Source organism: Aethalodelphis obliquidens, unplaced genomic scaffold (genome assembly GCF_003676395.1).
Source record: "Aethalodelphis obliquidens isolate GAN/ISIS:26980383/991018 unplaced genomic scaffold, ASM367639v1 scaffold70, whole genome shotgun sequence".
In the NCBI taxonomy this organism is placed as follows: domain Eukaryota; kingdom Metazoa; phylum Chordata; class Mammalia; order Artiodactyla; family Delphinidae; genus Aethalodelphis; species Aethalodelphis obliquidens.
In genome coordinates, this window is record NW_020838014.1 from 7,115,061 (window position 1) to 7,132,365 (window position 17,305).

The 17,305-nt window shown below is 40.4% G+C and overlaps 1 protein-coding gene across 1 annotated transcript in view; it reads right to left on the reverse strand.

Moving 5' to 3' along the window:
• WARS2 (tryptophanyl tRNA synthetase 2, mitochondrial) overlaps positions 1-17,305 on the reverse strand; it is an 87,578-nt gene that overhangs the window by 14,593 nt on the left and 55,680 nt on the right. The window contains exons 3-4 of the mRNA XM_027090950.1: positions 5,729-5,809; positions 1,978-2,063 (exon numbers count right to left, since the gene is read on the reverse strand). Of these exons, the coding sequence (XP_026946751.1) occupies positions 1,978-2,063; positions 5,729-5,809 (167 nt within the window). The remainder of the gene's footprint in view (positions 1-1,977; positions 2,064-5,728; positions 5,810-17,305) is intronic.

A 17,305-nucleotide genomic window follows, 5' to 3' on the forward strand; every position in this document is an offset into this window, starting at 1 on the left:
CCTCATTAGACTTTCATTTGCTGCTCCTGGAGAAAAGTGTTCTAGATTTCCCAGGATAAGTCAAAAGTTACTTATTATAAATAATAAATGCTATCAGGGGTCCAGCATTCAAGTTAATATATCAAACAGACACATAATCCTAACACATAAGTTTGAATCAGAATTAAAGATAGATTGCATGTACTAATGGACATTCCTTATATGTAAAGTTAAGCAGCTATTCTTCTAGCTGTTTCCATCATAATTGCACGAGGGCTCTGAGGTCATGTCACAAGGTACATATACTGTCATCTCCATGCTATTATCACATTTACATGCAAAGAATTCTAGTTTTACCACAGAAGAATCACTATTTTGTTTTTATAAATTTATTTTATTTTTATTTATTTTTGGCTGTGTTGGGTCTTCGTTGCTGCGCGCGGGCCTTCTCTAGCTGCGGTGAGCGGGGTCTACTCTTCGCTATAGTGCATGGGCTTCTCATTGTGGTGGCTTCTCTTGTTGCAGAGCAAGGCTCTAGGCACATGGGCTTCAGTAGTTGTGACTCACGGGCTCTAGAGCACAGGCTCAGTAGTTGTGGCATACGGGCTTAGTTACTCCATGGCATGTGGGATCTTCCCGGACCAGGGCTCGAACCCATGTCCCTTGCATTGGCAGGTGGATTCTTAACCACTGCGTCACCAGGAAAGCCCAGAAGAATCACTTTTATGGGGTCAAGGTTTTAGGGGAAAGGGGTAAAAAAGACCCATATAGTTTCTCTTTTTCCTCAGAAGCTTTCACAGTAGCAAGGTTTGGCCATGACTGTATGCTGACTGGGAGGCTTTATCTCTAGAAGGCCAAATGGGGGCCGAGGGAGGTGATGTGGGGATCGGAGGGGAGAATCGGGAGAGGAATGGGGTCAGAAGCCCTGGCCAGCCCTCCAGAGAGTGCACGTATCCTCTAGTTGTATAGTTTTGAGACCTGTAAGTAGCAGCAGTAGCTGACTTATAGATTATGGGTCCAAGAAAAGTGAGGGCACCCTATACCATGTTGAAAAACTTGATCTCAACCTGCAGGTCCAATATGGTAGCCACTACAACAGGCAGCTATTTAAATCGAAATTAATGAAAGTTAAATACAAGTTAAAATTCAGTTCCTCTGTCAACATTTCAAGCGCTCAATAGCCACATGTGACTACCGGCTATGGTCTTCACGCAGGTAGAGAACATTTCCGTAACTGCAGCAAGTTCTATGGGACAGCATTGCTTGAGAGTCTAGATTATATGAGAAATCAACATTTAAAACTCTTGAAGTGTAATTATTACTAGGGAAGGGTATATTCTATAGTGGTTAAGAACACAGATTTTGTACCCAAACTTTCTAGACTCAAATCCTGGGTCCAAGCCTCGCTAGCACATGACCTCGAGCAAGTTACTAACCACTCTGAGCCTAAGTTTGCATATCTGTAAACTAAGGATGATGATGGTATAGTTTTACAAGGTTGTTGTGAGGATTAAATGGGTTAATGTATGTAAAGCACTTATAATTGTTTCCAACACATGGCAAGTGCTATTTAAGGGCTACTTCTCCTTTTTTTTTTGCGGTACGCGGGCCTCTCACTGTTGTGGCCTCTCCCGTTGCGGAGCACAGGCTCCGGGCGCGCAGGCTCAGCGGCCATGGCTCATGGGCCCAGCCGCTCCACGGCATGTGGGATCTTCCCGGACCGGGGCACGAACCCGTGTCCCCTGCAGCGGCAGGCGGACTCTCAACCACTGCGCCACCAGGGAAGCCCTAAGGGCTACTTCTTAATATTATTAGTTTCACATTAAAACATACTTCTATAATTTAGTATTATTACCAGGGAATAGACACAAATAGATTCATGTGTCTGATCCTTTCTGTACCCATCTTTCCCCGTGAACCGAATCTTTTTGAGATAGGTGAGACATTCTCTTGTCAGCATGACTACATCTAGGACGAGGGGTGAACTCTGCTCCTTACTTGTACAGCAGAATGTCAGCTGCCTGGAGTACTGGGTAGGTGAGCAGGCCCATGGTTCCATTCTGCTTCTCCTTGGCAGTCTTTGCCTGAGGGGGTGGAAAGAGAGGAGGGAAACAAATCCGACATGAACCTAATTATAATGCTAAATTAGGAAATCTTTAAAGCAAGCAAGGGGTGATTTGAAGCCACCTGTAACAACATTCTATCTCAGTTCCTGTTAGTAACTCTGGCCATCTTCTGGCTGGCTTGTCTCCATGCTCCAGCCTTGGGCAGGAATAAGGTGAATCCGCTTCCCCACTGCCCCTTGAAACGATCCTGCACTGCCACTATATCTTTTTCATTTTATTAAAGTAAGGACATAAGATTTTCTAGGTTCCAAATCAGATAAATTCTAGATTTCGCAGGGAAGGTCAGAAAATACCATGAAATTAAATTTTTATAAATTAACGTTAGTTAACATCAAATTGTTTGTGGAAACTTCCCAGAAAGTCTCACACTCTGCTATTGACAAAACTGTAATGTTCCCTTAAAATCACATTAAAACAAAACAAAAAACCAGAAAATCATGGCATTAAAAACAATGAAACTAAGAGAAAATTTCATCTAACCAATCCTAATTATCTGTCCTGAGAGTAAAGTGATCCAATAAACAGTACAGGTGGTATAAATCAAAATATTTCCTTAACAGGGAAGCTGATGGAAACACTGGAGGTGATACTAGAAATATTTAACAACTGGCGAGCGCTGGCTGCTGAATGTGAGCCCTAGTGATACTAACTCCCTTGCTGCAGGGAATCTGGCTTTCTGAGCAGAGCTGCTTATTAGCAGGGACTATTGTGTGCAGTTCACTGGTAATTGCTTCTAAGGCCTAGGTATATCATATCTTGTAAAATGATAGATATTTTGGTATATTTTGGTGTGTAGATAAGTTTTATTTGTTGAGTTAATATGAGTCACTTCCCTGAAATCCAAAGATTCCTGAATGAAATGAACAACTCAATTTATAAATCTGCATGATTCTGAGGACCAAACTCATGTGCTCACAACTCGGGGTTCCCCAACCAAAATGCAGACACACCCTTTGAGACTGGGTCTGAAAACAACAGCTTCTCTCTTTAATCATCTTAATGTTCCATAATTTAGTTACAAATTTTTCTAGTTACTTCAAGTAGTTTCCGGCTTACAGCACTACTAATGCTATAGGCCATTCATAGGAAATTTGAAAGTTTGATCATACAATTCCTTCAGTACACCTTATTACTACGTTCATGATAAAGGCCAGTTTGCAATGATCATAGGGTAATTATAATAAAAATTTAATTTGGGGGGCTTCCCTGGTGGCACAGTGGTTGAGAGTCTGCCTGCCAATGCAGAGGACACGGGTTTGAGCCCTGGTCTTGGAAGATCCCACATGCTGCAGAGCAACTAGGCCCATGAGCCACAACTACTGAGCCTGCGCATCTGGAGCCTGTGCTGCGCAACAAGAGAGGTCGCGATAGTGAGAGGCCTGAGATGAAGAGTGGCCACCGCTTGCCGCAGCTAGAGAAAGCCCTTGCACAGAAACGAAGACACAACACAGCCAAAAATAAATAAATAAAAGTAAAGGAATTCCCTTAAAAAAATTTAATTTGGAAATGAGCAAATGGGAAAAGAACCCAGTCTTTAAAAATTGCTACTGTCGGGCTTCCCTGGTGGTGCAGTGGTTGAGAGTCCGCCTGCCAATGCAGGGGACACGGGTTCGTGTCCCGGTCCGGGAAGATCCCACATGCCGTGGAGCGGCTAGGCCCATGAGCCATGGCCGCTGAACCTGCGTGTCCGGAGCCTGTGCTCCGCAACAGGAGAGGCCACAACAGTGAGAGGCCCACGTACCTCAAAAAAAATTAAAAAAATTGCTACTGTATTAGATTTATAGTCTTTTTATATTAGAATACTGGACCTTGAAACTACAAAGGAAGTGGGGAGGTGTGGAGAGCTCTATTACTTATTGGATGCCTATTATGGGCCCCAGATGCCTCACATCTGTGCTATCTCATCAATCCTCCAAATAACCCTGACCTCTCCAGCCCTGACCCTACCCTTCCTCCCCCCCTGTTTTGTCCCTCACTGCCCCAATCAAAACCAACCTAGGGGTTCTTAGCTCTTCCCATAGAACTGGAACCTTTCCCTCCTAAAACTTTTTACACTTTCATTGTTTGTTTACCTGTCTGTTCCCAAATAAACTATAAGCCTCATGAAAGGGGCTGCATCCATCCATCTTGGTAACTGTAATACCTCCAGGCCTTAGTGTGATATGAGACTAGCAGAAGGCATCACCAGTATTTGTTAATGAAGGAATGACCATAGAAGGCAGTATACCATGCTCTACAGTTAAGACTGGCTTTGAAAGCCATGTTTTCCCCAAAGATAAGAAATCATGGACTAGTAGAAGCCTTCTTCAGAATCATTCACTAGTAACGTGTTACCAGGAGGTCCTTAGACACTATTTTAAAGTGGGAGGGACTTCTCTGGTGGTGCAGTGGTTAGGAATCCACCTGCCAATGCAGGGAATACAGGTTCGATCCCTGGTCCAGGAAGATCCCACATGCCGCGGAGCAGCTAAGCCCGTGCGCCACAACTACTGAGCCCGCGAGCCACAATTACTGAGCCTAGGTGCCTACAGCCCATGCTCCACAAGAGAAGCCACCGCAATGAGAAGCCTGCACACCACCACAAGGAGTAGCCCCTGCTTGCCCCAACTAGAGAAAGCCTGTGCGCAGCTACGAAGACCTAATGCAGCCAATTAAAAAAAAAAAAAAAAAGTGGGAGCATTTCCCATTAAATCAGTTCTTATAAAAGGATTTCAGCGTTCAGTGTTCAGCTTAGCATTACCATATTACGATAAAATGGGAAAGTCTTGCCCCAAACCAAAATACGGTAGAGAACATTACAAAATTTTGTTTTTAACTCCTGGCAGGTAACGATTCTGCAGCATCACCAGTACCTCCTATTTAGACACTGCCATGTTAAAGCTCTGTCTGTTTCTCTCTGCAGCATATGTGAAGCCTTCTAAATAGGAAATCAAAGCCTTTTGAGGAAATTAATGGCCCTGAAAATATGCTGGAAAGATGCTTGATACTGATATCAGTGTTGACATAGTGGTGGGCCACCTACCCTCAGGTTATCCAATTGCAAAAATACATGGGAGTAAAGTACTTTGAATTACCCAATTTATATTTCTCTGCTGAACTTCTTAGAAAAAGAACAGGCTTAATTTTTCTGTGGGTTTGAACTGTTGCTTGGACTCAACTTGTTTAAACATTAAATAAAATATGCTGTCTCTTCTCCCCACAATGAAAACGTTCTGGCCTTAATGCCAGTTAATTCCGGTGGAGGCAACTTCAGAGTCCAGTAATCCAGAAATGGTGATTGTTTGTTAATTAGAATGTGGCATGTTCAAAGTCATTACCAAGTCTATGTAAAGGTCACTCAGGACCGACCATGCACAGATAAAATCAAATAATTAATAAGCTGGATATTTTCATCCAGTTTTTCAGTTGGAAAGAATCTTAGAGAACCCTCTTACTATCTGTTTCATATCCTGAGGCGGTGAGGTTAAAGATGCTGGTCTAGCTAGCTGCTAGAGTAACAGACCAGGGAGGCCAGCAAACTCAGGATTCCCAGAGCCTAACACAAAAATAAACAGAAAGAGGAAGAATAGCTGCACTGGGAACTGAACTTCTTTCTGTTTATTAATCAGATCACTGGCATTTACCTTCCACTGGTGTAAATGCTGTAATCGGGGTAGTTTGACCATGCAGGTAAGGATCCAACTTAATTGTGTGTGTTCAGACACCTGAAGAAATAAAACAGAACATTAACAAAGGTGGTCAATATCTTCTTGCATATAAGGCAAAACCAAACAGACAACAGGTATTACCTTGGCTAAAAATACCGCAAATGAGGGTAATTAAAAAAATTAAGGGGGCTAATTCATAATGCATAGAATTTTAGATGAAGAAGACATCTTCAAAACTACCCAATACCATTACTATTCTAGTGTTTAAATTCTCTTCACAACATCCCTAGCTAGCAGCTGACAGTGAGAGGGTTTCATTATGTCCTGAGGCATCTATTTCAGCACAGGGCATCTAGTCAATATTTTATAATAACTTTGTATGATGTGTAATCTATAAAAATGTTGAATCACTATGTTGTACACCTGAAACTAATATAATAAGTCAACTATATGTCAATTTAACAAGCCAATGTAATTAAGAAGACACACACACATGCACACACACACACATGCACGCATGCACACTGGTCAAATCCTCTCTAAACGAATTCTAAATATATGAAAGCAGTCGTAATATCTTACATGTAAATGGCAAAGAAAGGTACTGGACTTAAAGACTGAGTCCTTTAGACCCACAGAAATTTGAAATTTAGGAATCACTTATCATCTGAAAGCATGTTTTTAGATAGTTTCTATTTCTTCCTTTTTTTTTTTCTTTTAAGAAGAGGTTTAGTCAACAAGAAAATATAACCTTTTCCCAATTTGTTTTTGTTTTAACCAAATTCAATCAAGTCACCAAATCTGGCAACAATTGGGATGATTCTTGGGTCCAGGCCAGGTTCTAATTGGTGACCTAGAATTTAAGGCCTATGCATCCTGTTTCTGGACCCTGGGGATTCCGAGCCCTTCATCCATTGTGGCTTTTTGTGTGTGTGCCCATCTGATTTCCTTAAAAAGCAGAGGCTGTTGCCAGCTCTGAAAAGTGGCCCCAAATGTGTTCTTTGTGGGTTTTGCAAATGGAACATAAAGGAATGAAGCTGAATCAGCCCAGGCCTATTTTACTAGCAAGGAATCGCCATCTGGCATAAGATAATTTCTCGTTTTTTTTCCTCAAGTCATGGAGAGGGAAGAGCTGTTTTTCACATGTTTGACAAGGAATCGCTTTTAAAGTTTTGCAAGTCGCTGGGTTGAATCTGTCATCTTTCTTCCAAGAGGCATTTGGGATTCATTGAGGGCAGTGACTTTGACAGCACTGTCCATGCAAATTGCTAACTGCTGCTGTAAACAAACAGCTATCAGACAGAAACAGTAACCCTGGATGGAAGCAAGAGGATTATAGTTGCTTCCAATCACCAAGCAAAACACATTCCCATTAGAACTAATAAAACAAGAGCTGTTTTTTGACATGAAGAAGTAGGAGAGATTTTTTTTTTGCTTCTTTACTGAATTGGGGAAAGGAATAAAAACACAGAATATAACCATGGATATGTGGAAAGAGACAAGATGATTCCTTTCCTTCAACTAGGGCTCAAGAGCTCAGCTTTGGTGATATGCAAACAGCTACCATGATGTCTCCATGAAGTCAAGTATTTTCCAGTAGCTTTTTATTTGGCTATATGGAATGAAACTTATTGAATATTCTGCAGAGATCTTCCTGGTGTTTCCAAATAATGTGGCATTAATTAATTCAATTATCCCTATTTGGAAAAAGTTAAGTAAAAGGTCAAAGGCAATTAATTTTCACAATTTATCTATAATATTATAATTTATAACATAAATTAATATATCATTAATAATTACACTAGAAGGTAGTATACTTTAGGATTTAGCTCTCTTAATTTATTCATATTCATGGCAACTGCTTGGAAAAGGTCAGATTTCCATCTGGAGAAAAGTGAAAATGGTATTAAATATAGTACATTCTGCCTTATGTTGTGAAATCACAAACAAAATAACAATATAATCTGGTTTAGCCACAGAGAAACAAAAGCATGGAACAAAAAACAAAAAAAAAAAAGCATGGAACAATAAGGTGGTCTGTTGACCGTCCACAAATAAGTCAGCAGTGATTAAAGGTTTCTGACCTCCTAATTATAACAAGTAAAGACATGTATTCTTCAGTTAACAGCAGTTTTGCTCATCTTGTTCACTGTTGTAAAACAAGAATCTGGCACACTGTAGGTGCTCAATAAATATCTGTTGAATGTATGAACAATAACAAAGGCTGCAGAAAGAATGGTTAGGACCAAAAAGAATCCATTAGATTTAGCAATGGACTTGTTGGTGATCCAGGCAAAAGCAGGTTCAGGGGAGTGACTGGGATGAATGCTAAATCTATTATAGAGGGGTGGGTTGAAGCGTGACTGGGAGGCAGAATATGAAGGCAGATGCACAAGAAGTATAGCAGAGTGGATAAGAACTCTCTCTCTGAGCTTAGGCTACCAGATCTGAATGCTAGTTCTGCCACTCAGTAGCTGGGTAACCCTGTGTAAATGACTTAACCTCTCTGTGCCTCAGTTTCATCATTTATAAAATGAGATTAACAACAGTATCTACCTGACAGTGCTTAGTACAGTACCTAGCACACAGTAAGCACTCAATAAATGGTAGTTATTATGACTATAGATAACTTTTAGAAAGACTCTTTTAACTTTTTATTCTGAGATAATTATAGATTTGCATACAGTTGTAAGAAATAATACTGAGAGATCCAGTACACCCTTCACCCAGGTTCCCCCAGTGGCAGCACCTTGCATAAATATAGTGCAATATCACAACCAGGAAACTGAATTTGATACAATCCATCCACCCTATTTAGATTTCATCAGTTTTACATGTACTCATTGTGTGGGTGTATTTAGTTCAATGCAATTTTATCACATGTGTAAGACATTTCTTTTTTAAGGAGTATAGAAATAAAGGTAACTAGTAGGGATTAAGAATACAAATTTTGTTTTGTTTTGTTTTGTTTTGCGGTACGCGGGCCTCTCACTGTTGTGGCCTCTCCCGTTGCGGAGCACAGGTTCCGGACGCGCAGGCCCAGCGGCCATGGCTCACGGGCCCAGCCGCTCCGCGGCAGGTGGGATCCTCCCGGACCGGGGCATGAACCCGTGTCCCCTGCATCGGCAGGCGGACTCTCAACCACTGCGCCACCAGGGAAGCCCTTGTTTTGTTTTTTAAGGTGGGAGAGACCTACATCTTCCACTGAAATAGGAGGAGGAGAAATAAATATAGATGAGGATCTATCTTGTGGGATAGGAGTGGAGAGCAGAAAGTGAGAGAACTTCAACTCTAATGAGTTCTGTTATCTCTGAAAACAGAAGACAGGGTGATTAGAAATAAATGGGGTAAGAAATATACTCAGTGGAATTGCTGGGTTTGAAAGGAAGGAATAAAAGATATTTTGGAATAGAGCTGTCTAAGACTTGATGCTTTGCTGGTGATTTTGTGAATGAAAGAGGACAATCATCTGTAAAATACACTCATGGGGAAACACTGGTATTCTTCAGGGTAGACTAAAATGTTCTGCCTAAATATTTTAAAATTTTTTAAAATTTGCAGAAAAAATTAAATCAGTTGATTGCATCTTTCCTTTGGTCAGTAAGGATTTTTAATACGATCTAAAAAGTACTAAACATAAAGCAAAAATCTTGATAAATGAAACTACATTAAAATTAATGATGTCTCTTTATCAAACACCACCATTAAAAGAGGGAAAAAAGGCAAGTCAGAGTGGGAGGAGCTATCTGCAAACCTATACAGATTATACTGGTACACAGACTATGTAAAGAATTACCTACAGGGCTTCCCTGGTGGCGCAGTGGTTGAGAGTCCACCTACCGATGCAGGGGACACGGGTTCATGCCCCGGTCCGGGAAGATCCCACATGCCGCGGAGTGGCTGGGCCCGTGAGTCATGGCCGCTGAACCTGTGCGTCCGGAGCCTGTGCTCCACAACGGGAGAGGCCACAACTGTGAGAGGCCCGCGTACCGTTAAAAAAAAAAAAAAAGAATACCTACAAATTAATAAGAAAAAAGCAGATAACCTTATACAAATTGGCCAAGTGCATTAAATGCAAATTAAAGTCATACTGTGATACCACTACACTCTCACCAGAATGATTAAAATGAAAAACCCAAAATACTACCAAGTATGGCAAGGATATTGAGTAAACAGAACTCTTATACAGTGCTGTGGGAATGTAAATTGGTCCACCAACTTTGAAAACGGACTGTATCCACTAATGCTCAGCATTCATGTAATATATGACCCAGGTATTCCATTTCTAGGTATATACCTAACAGAAATGTTTACATACGTTCACAAAAATACCTGTGCAAGAGTATGCTGTAACAGCACCATATTGTAAGTAATCCGAATGTCCACCTACAGAGAATGTATAAATTGTGGTATATTCACTCAACGGAATACTACGGCAATGAGGAAGACTGAATTACATTTAACAGGAAAGAATCTCACAAACTTAATGTTGAATGAAAGAAGACAGACATAAAAGAGTGTATACTAAATGGTTCAAATTATATTAAGTTCAAAACCAGGTTATCTTAGGGAAGGGATGTTTAGTGATTGGAAAGGGGCATAAAGAGCAATGCAAGTTACCCATGTAACTTGTACATGGGTGTGTTCAGTTTGTGAAAATAGGTAAAAGGCTTGTAAATCTAACTATACTTGGCCTTGAATAGAAGTTAAAACATTTCTGGTGTTTAAAATGAGGTGGAGGGACTTCTGGAATAGCAGAGCAACAACCTCTGAAAATCTGTTTGTCCATAAAAGCAATGAGAACACAAGCAAAAATTGTCAAAGTCAACTTTTACAAAACTCTGGAAAATTAGCCAAAGGCGTGCAATAATCTGAAGATTACTTATTTAAGAAAAACATCCAAATCCCAGTAAAAACAGAGAGCTTTGTGGCATTTTAACTTGCCCGATTCCCATTAGCCTCTCCCCATATCTGTGGTAGCCATGAAAACAGCAGCACAGCAGCCACTGGAAGGGAATGTGAGGGTTTGGAGCTCCTCATAAAGGTCCAGCCCCAGAGAATCATCACTACTCGACCTGTCTGACAGCTCTCCATTTGGAAAATGGGGAAAAGCCCCATTTGCAGGGCCGGCTATTATTTGACCTGATTAGCGCTCACTCAGTGGGAAAAGCCCCAGCCCTAAGACGCTTTTCAAATATAATCATCAGCAATGATTTAATATTACAGCTGCCTGAGGTGCTGATACCAGTAGGAGAAAACAAGAGGCTGTCTAGAAAACTTAAGGAGAAAAGCTGGGAAATGATATGCGTATAGAGTACTTTTAAAAGACCTGACACATTCTTGGGCCTCCAGCAGGCCACAAGTATGTGCAGGGCTGTGCACACGTCCAGGAAAGATCTAAGAAGACCCTAATCTCTTACCTCTAGCTCACCTTGAGGCCCTGTGTAAGCCCCTCAGCAAAGGGTTGAAAATATAGGACCAAAGCATTTAGACATTTCTGCTCAATCATTATCTGAGTACTAAGCTAACCCAGCAGAGACTGCAGTGGCCACACATGACTATGAAGACAGACTTTACAGAATTGCAGCAGAAAAGTCACCAAGTAAACATAGCAACAACAAAAATGAACCCTAGGTGGTGGGTGGAGGGCAGATTTCACTAGTGAATTCCCATAAACATTGAAAAAATTAATACTGATTCTTCAAAATCTCTTCCGGAAAAATAAAAGATGAGGGCACACTTTCTTACTCATTCTAGGAGGCGTGTATTATACTGAAACCAAAACCAGGCAAAGACATCACAACAAAAATAACTATAGGCCAATGACATGAATATAGATGCAAAGACCCTTAACAAAATACTAGCAAATTAAATCCAGCAACATATATAAAGTATTACACAACATAATCAAGTGGGATTTATTCCAGAAATGCAAGCTTGGTTTAATATCCAGTACTACAGTAATTTAGAAAATGTATGGTATAAGGATAGAACATACAGATCAATGGAAAAGAAGTGAGAGTTCAGAATTACATTCTTACCTTTATGGTCAATTGGTTTTCAACAAAGATGCCAAGACAATTCATTGGGGGAAAGAATAGTCTCTTCAACAAATAATGCTAGGGCAACTGAACATCTACAGGCACGTATCTACAAGCAAAAGCATGATGTTGTAGCCCTACCTCTCACTACACATAAAACTTAACTCAAGATGGATCACAGACCTCAGTATAACAGCCAAAACTATAAACTGCTTAGAAAAAAAATAGGAGTAGGTATTCATGACCTTGGTTAAGCAGTGATTTGTTAGTCCATATGACACCAATAGCACAAGCAACAAAAGGAAAAAACAGATAAACTGGTCTTCATCAAAATTTTAAAATGTTGTGTTTCACAATAAATGCTGGGGAGGGTGTGGAGAAAAGGGAACACTCTTGCACTGTTGGTGGGAATGTAAATTGATACAGCCACTATGGAGAACAGTATGGAGGTTCCTTAAAAAACTAAAAATAGAACTACCATATGACCCAGCAATCCCACTACTGGGCATATACCCTGAGAAAACCGTAATTCAAAAAGAGTCATGTACCAAAATGTTCATTGCAGCTCTATTTACAATAGCCCGGAGATGGAAGCAATCTAAGTGCCCATCATCGGATGAATGGATAAAGAAGGTGTGGCACATATATACAATGGAATATTACTCAGCCATAAAAAGAAACGAAATTGAGTTATTTGTAGTGATGTGGATGGGCCTAGAGTCTGTCATACAGAGTGAAGTAAGTCAGAAAGAGAAAAACAAATACCGTATGCTAACACATATATATGGAATCTAAGAAAAAAAAAAAAGGTCATGAAGTACGTAGGGGTAAGATGGCAATAAAGAAACAGACCTACTAGAGAATGGACTTGAGGATATGGGGAGGGGGAAGGGTAAGCTGTGACAAAGTGAGAGAGTGGCATGGACATATATACACTACCAAACGTAAAATAGATAGCTAGTGGGAAGCAGCCGCATAGCACAAGGAGATCAGCTCGGTGCTTTGTGACCACCTAGAGGGGTGGGATAGGGAGGGTGGGAGGGAGGGACACGCAAGAGGGAAGAGATATAGGGATCTATGTATATGTATATCTGATTCACTTTGTTATAAAGCAGAAACTAACACACCATTGTAAAGCAATTATACTCCAATAAAGATGTTAAAAATTTTTTTTTTAAATGTTGTGTTTCAAAGGACACCATCAAGAAAGTGAAAGACTGTTCACAAAGTAGGAGAAGTTACTTGCAAATCATGTCTGATAAGGTAGCTGCATCCAGACTACGTAAAACACTCATAATTCAACAATGAAAAGACAGATAAACCAATTTAAAATGGGCAAAGGATTTGAAAAGACACTTCTTCAAAGAAGATATACAAACAACTAATAAGCACATGAAAAAATGCTCAACATCATTAGTCATTAGGAAATTGCAAATCAAAACCACATTGAGAAAACAACACATTGAGATACCACTTTATACTCATTAGGATACTTAAAAAAAGACTGACAACAAAAAAATTTGGGGAAAGAAATGAAAAACTTGGAACCTTTATACAGATCTTTCTCAACTTACAATGGGGTTACTTCCTGATAAACCCATCATTGAGTTGAAAATATCCTAAGTTGAAAATGCATTTAATACATCTAACGTACACAACATCATAGCTTAGCCTAGCCTACCTTAAACATGCTCAAAACACTTACATTAGCTACAGTTGGGCAAAATTAGCACAGAGTCTGTTTTATAATAAAGTGTTGAACATCTCATGTAATTTATTGAATACTCTACTGAAAGTGAAAAGCAGACTGGTTGTTTGGGTACACAACTGTCATACGTGTGTCTGTCAGTTGTCTGCCCTCGTAATCTTGTGGCTGACTGGGAGCTGTGGCTCGCCGCTGATGCCCAGCATCATTAGAGAGTATCAAACTGCGTATCGCTAGCCCAGGAAAATAAAAAGGAAAATTCAAAGTTCGAACTACCGTTTCTGCTGAATGTTTATTGCTCTTGCACCATTGTAAAGTCGAAAAATCGTATGTTTGAACCATCCTAAGTCAGGGACCCTCTGTACATTGGTGGTAGAACTCTCATACAAAGTAGTGCAGCCACTTTCAAAACCCTTTAACAGTCCTTCAAAATGTTAAATATAGAGTCACCATATAACCCGGCAATCCCATTCCTAGATGTATACCAAGATAACCAAAAACATGTAACTATACAAAAACTTTATACACAAGTTCAGAGTAGCATCTTCATGTGGAAAACATCTGGAAAAGTGGAAACAACCCAAATGTTCACTGACTCATCCTGAATGAATGAACAAAATGTGGTATAGCCATACAATGGAATACTACTCCACAATAAAAACAAATGAGGTACTGATAAATATTACAGCATAGACAAACCTTGAAAACGTTATGTTAAGTGAAAGAAGCCAATCACAAAATCCACTTGTATGAAATGTTCAGAAAAGGCAAACCCATAGGAGACAAAGTGGATCGGAGGTTGCCATGGAGAGGGGAGAGGGGCAATGGGTACTGGGTTTCATCACGGAGTGATGAAAATGCTCTAAACTTGATTATGGCGATGGATACACAACTCTGTGAATATACCAAAAGTCATTAAATTGTACACTTTAAATGAGTGAATTGTATGGTATATGAAATAGCCTCAATAAGGCTATTTAAAAAACGCAGGTGGAATTCATCACAACTGTTCTCTGATGCATCATCCATTACTTATTCCGTGGCAATAAAGATACTGTAGTTTGAGTAGTCCTGATTTTCTTATCTTTGGCATGATCTCCACTTTCCTCCAGACAGGAATTTTTCTCCCCACAGGAATAGATGGCCCTCAAATCAAAGCCAACTCCAGATCCTTTCAAAACGTGAGTGGGGAGAATGGGTTCTCATCAATGAAGAAAAAGATGCCAGAGCTGCTGCTGTGTTTGACGAGCCTCCCCTTCTCACTTAAGCCCACTCCAATCAGGTTTCACCTCCACGGCTCCACGACAACCGCTCACCAGTCAGCAATGCTAATGGTTAAGATAAAGTTGTTATCTTACTGACATATTAAACAGCATTTGACACAACTAGTTACTTCTTCCACCTTGGTTCACTTTCTTCACTTGGCTCCCCAGACACTGCATTATTGTAGTTTTTCTCCCAGTTTCAATACTTTTTCTTCTCAGTCTCTTTGTGTGGTTCCTTCTCTTCTCCCTGACCTTAATATTGCAGACACCCAGGTTTTAGTCCTTGTTTCTTTATTTACATTCTTTTTTACACTCACTCTCTTTGCAATTTCATCTCATCTCATGGCTTTAACTACGATTTGTGTAACTGATGACTTCTAAACGTATAACTCTAGCCAGACCTCTTTGCTGAACTCCAGATTCATACACCCAACTCTCCATTCAGCATATTTGTGTGGATATCCAATGGACATCTCAAATTCAGTCTACCCAGAACTGAGCTCCTGACCCTTCCTTCCCAAACCTGCTCTACCACAGCTGTCCTTTCTGTTGGTGGCAACTCTACCCTTGCAGTTACTTAGGCAAAAACCTTGGAGTCATTCTTCACTCCTCTATTTCTCTCATACTCTATGCCTAATCCATCTGCAAATCTTGTTGCTTCTACCTTCAAAATATATTCAGAATCTCTTAGCACTTTCACCTCTTCTGCTGCTACCACTCTGGTCTGAGGCACGATCAACTCTCACCTGGATTGCTAACTGGTCTCCCTGCTTCCAACCTAGCTACAATGCGGTCTATTCTTAACAATAGCCAAAGTGACCCTTTTAAAACATAGACTGTGGGCTTCCCTGGTGGTGCAGCGGTTGAGAGTCCGCCTGCCGATGCAGGGGACGCGGGTTCATGCCCCGGTCTGGGAAGATCCCACATGCCGCGGAGCGGCTGGGCCTGTGAGCCATGGCCGCTGAGCCTGCGCGTCTGGAGCCTGTGCTCCGCAACAGGAGAGGCCACAACAGTGAGAGGCCCGCGTACCACAAAAAAAACAAAAACAAACATAGACTGTGTCACTTCTCTGTTCCAAATCCTGCACTTCCCATTTCCTCAGAGTAAAAGCCGAAGTCTTTACAATGGCCTATCATGATCATCTCCTCCCTTTCAACCCTGTGACGTCTGGATTCCAACCCTCCTCCTCACCCGCTTTGTTCCCTCTTCTCCAGACATGCTGACTTCCTTGTGTTCCCTGAATACACCAGGCATACTCCCACCTTAGGGGCTTTGCACTGACTCTTTTCTCTGATAGGAATTCTCTTCCCCCAGATATTCACGTCACTAACTCCCTCACATTAAGTCTTTGCTTTAATATTATCTTATCAAGGGGGTTCACCAAGCCACGCTGTTTACAATAGCAACATGTTTCCCTCAGTGCCACTCCCAATTCCCCTTAATCTTTTTCTATATAACCTATCACCTTCTAATATACTTTATGTTTGGCTTATTCATTATAGTTATTATTTATGTTGTGTTACCCCAACAGAATGTAAGTACTATGGTGGCAAAGATTTTTGTCTGTTTTCTTCACTGATGTAACATGAGTACATAACACAGGACCTAGGACATGGTAAGTGCTCAATAAAGATTTATTAAATGAATGCATGAATGAAATTAAAGGTTTATTAATAGGGTGATGTCTAAATAAAGTGTGGCCTATTTATATAATGGCACACTATACAACAAATAGAAGAAATGAACTACATTTAGATGTACGAACATGAGATCACAAAAACATACCGCTGTGTGAAAAAAGAAAATTGCAGAAAGGTTCTACAATATGGCACCACTTGTATCATTTTGTTTTTAAACCACACAATTAAAAATATTATATTTATTCATGGGATTACACATTGAAAACAAGTGTGAAAAATTGGCTGGATTGATATAGGTCAAGTCCAAGATTTGGTTGCCTGGGGATAGAGAAAAGGGATGTAGGGAGGAGGGGTGAAAGGAGTGGGCAAAGAAAGAATTAAAGGGGCCTTCAACTTTGTTTAATATAGGAAGTCAAGCAAATATGACAAAATGTCAACAATATTCATCCTTGGTGTTGGGAACATGAATGTCTGTTATAGTAGCCCCTGTGTTTTGCTGAATTTAAACTTTTTTCAGAAACATTTAATTAGCAAGGAGAGTACAGGATAGCATGATTCCAAAAAAATACAGCTGCTAGGTATCAATCAAAGTCATTCAAGCAATTAGCTGATTCAGTAAATCTTAGATCAAATGTCTAAGTGTCTAAGTGTCCCTTAGGTATCAATCAAAGCCATTCAAGCAATTAGCTGATTCAGTAAATCTCAGATCAAATGTCTAAGTGTCCCTTAGGATTTTACTACTTCCTATATAAATGTTATCTTCCCAGGAATCAGGTACTATAAGTTTTGGTTAGGACACCTGGAAGACTATTCAGACTCACAAGTTCCCATTGATCATTTCCTCTCGGAAACTAGCAATTTCATGCTGAGTTATTTTTATTAGACTCTTATCATCCTCATCA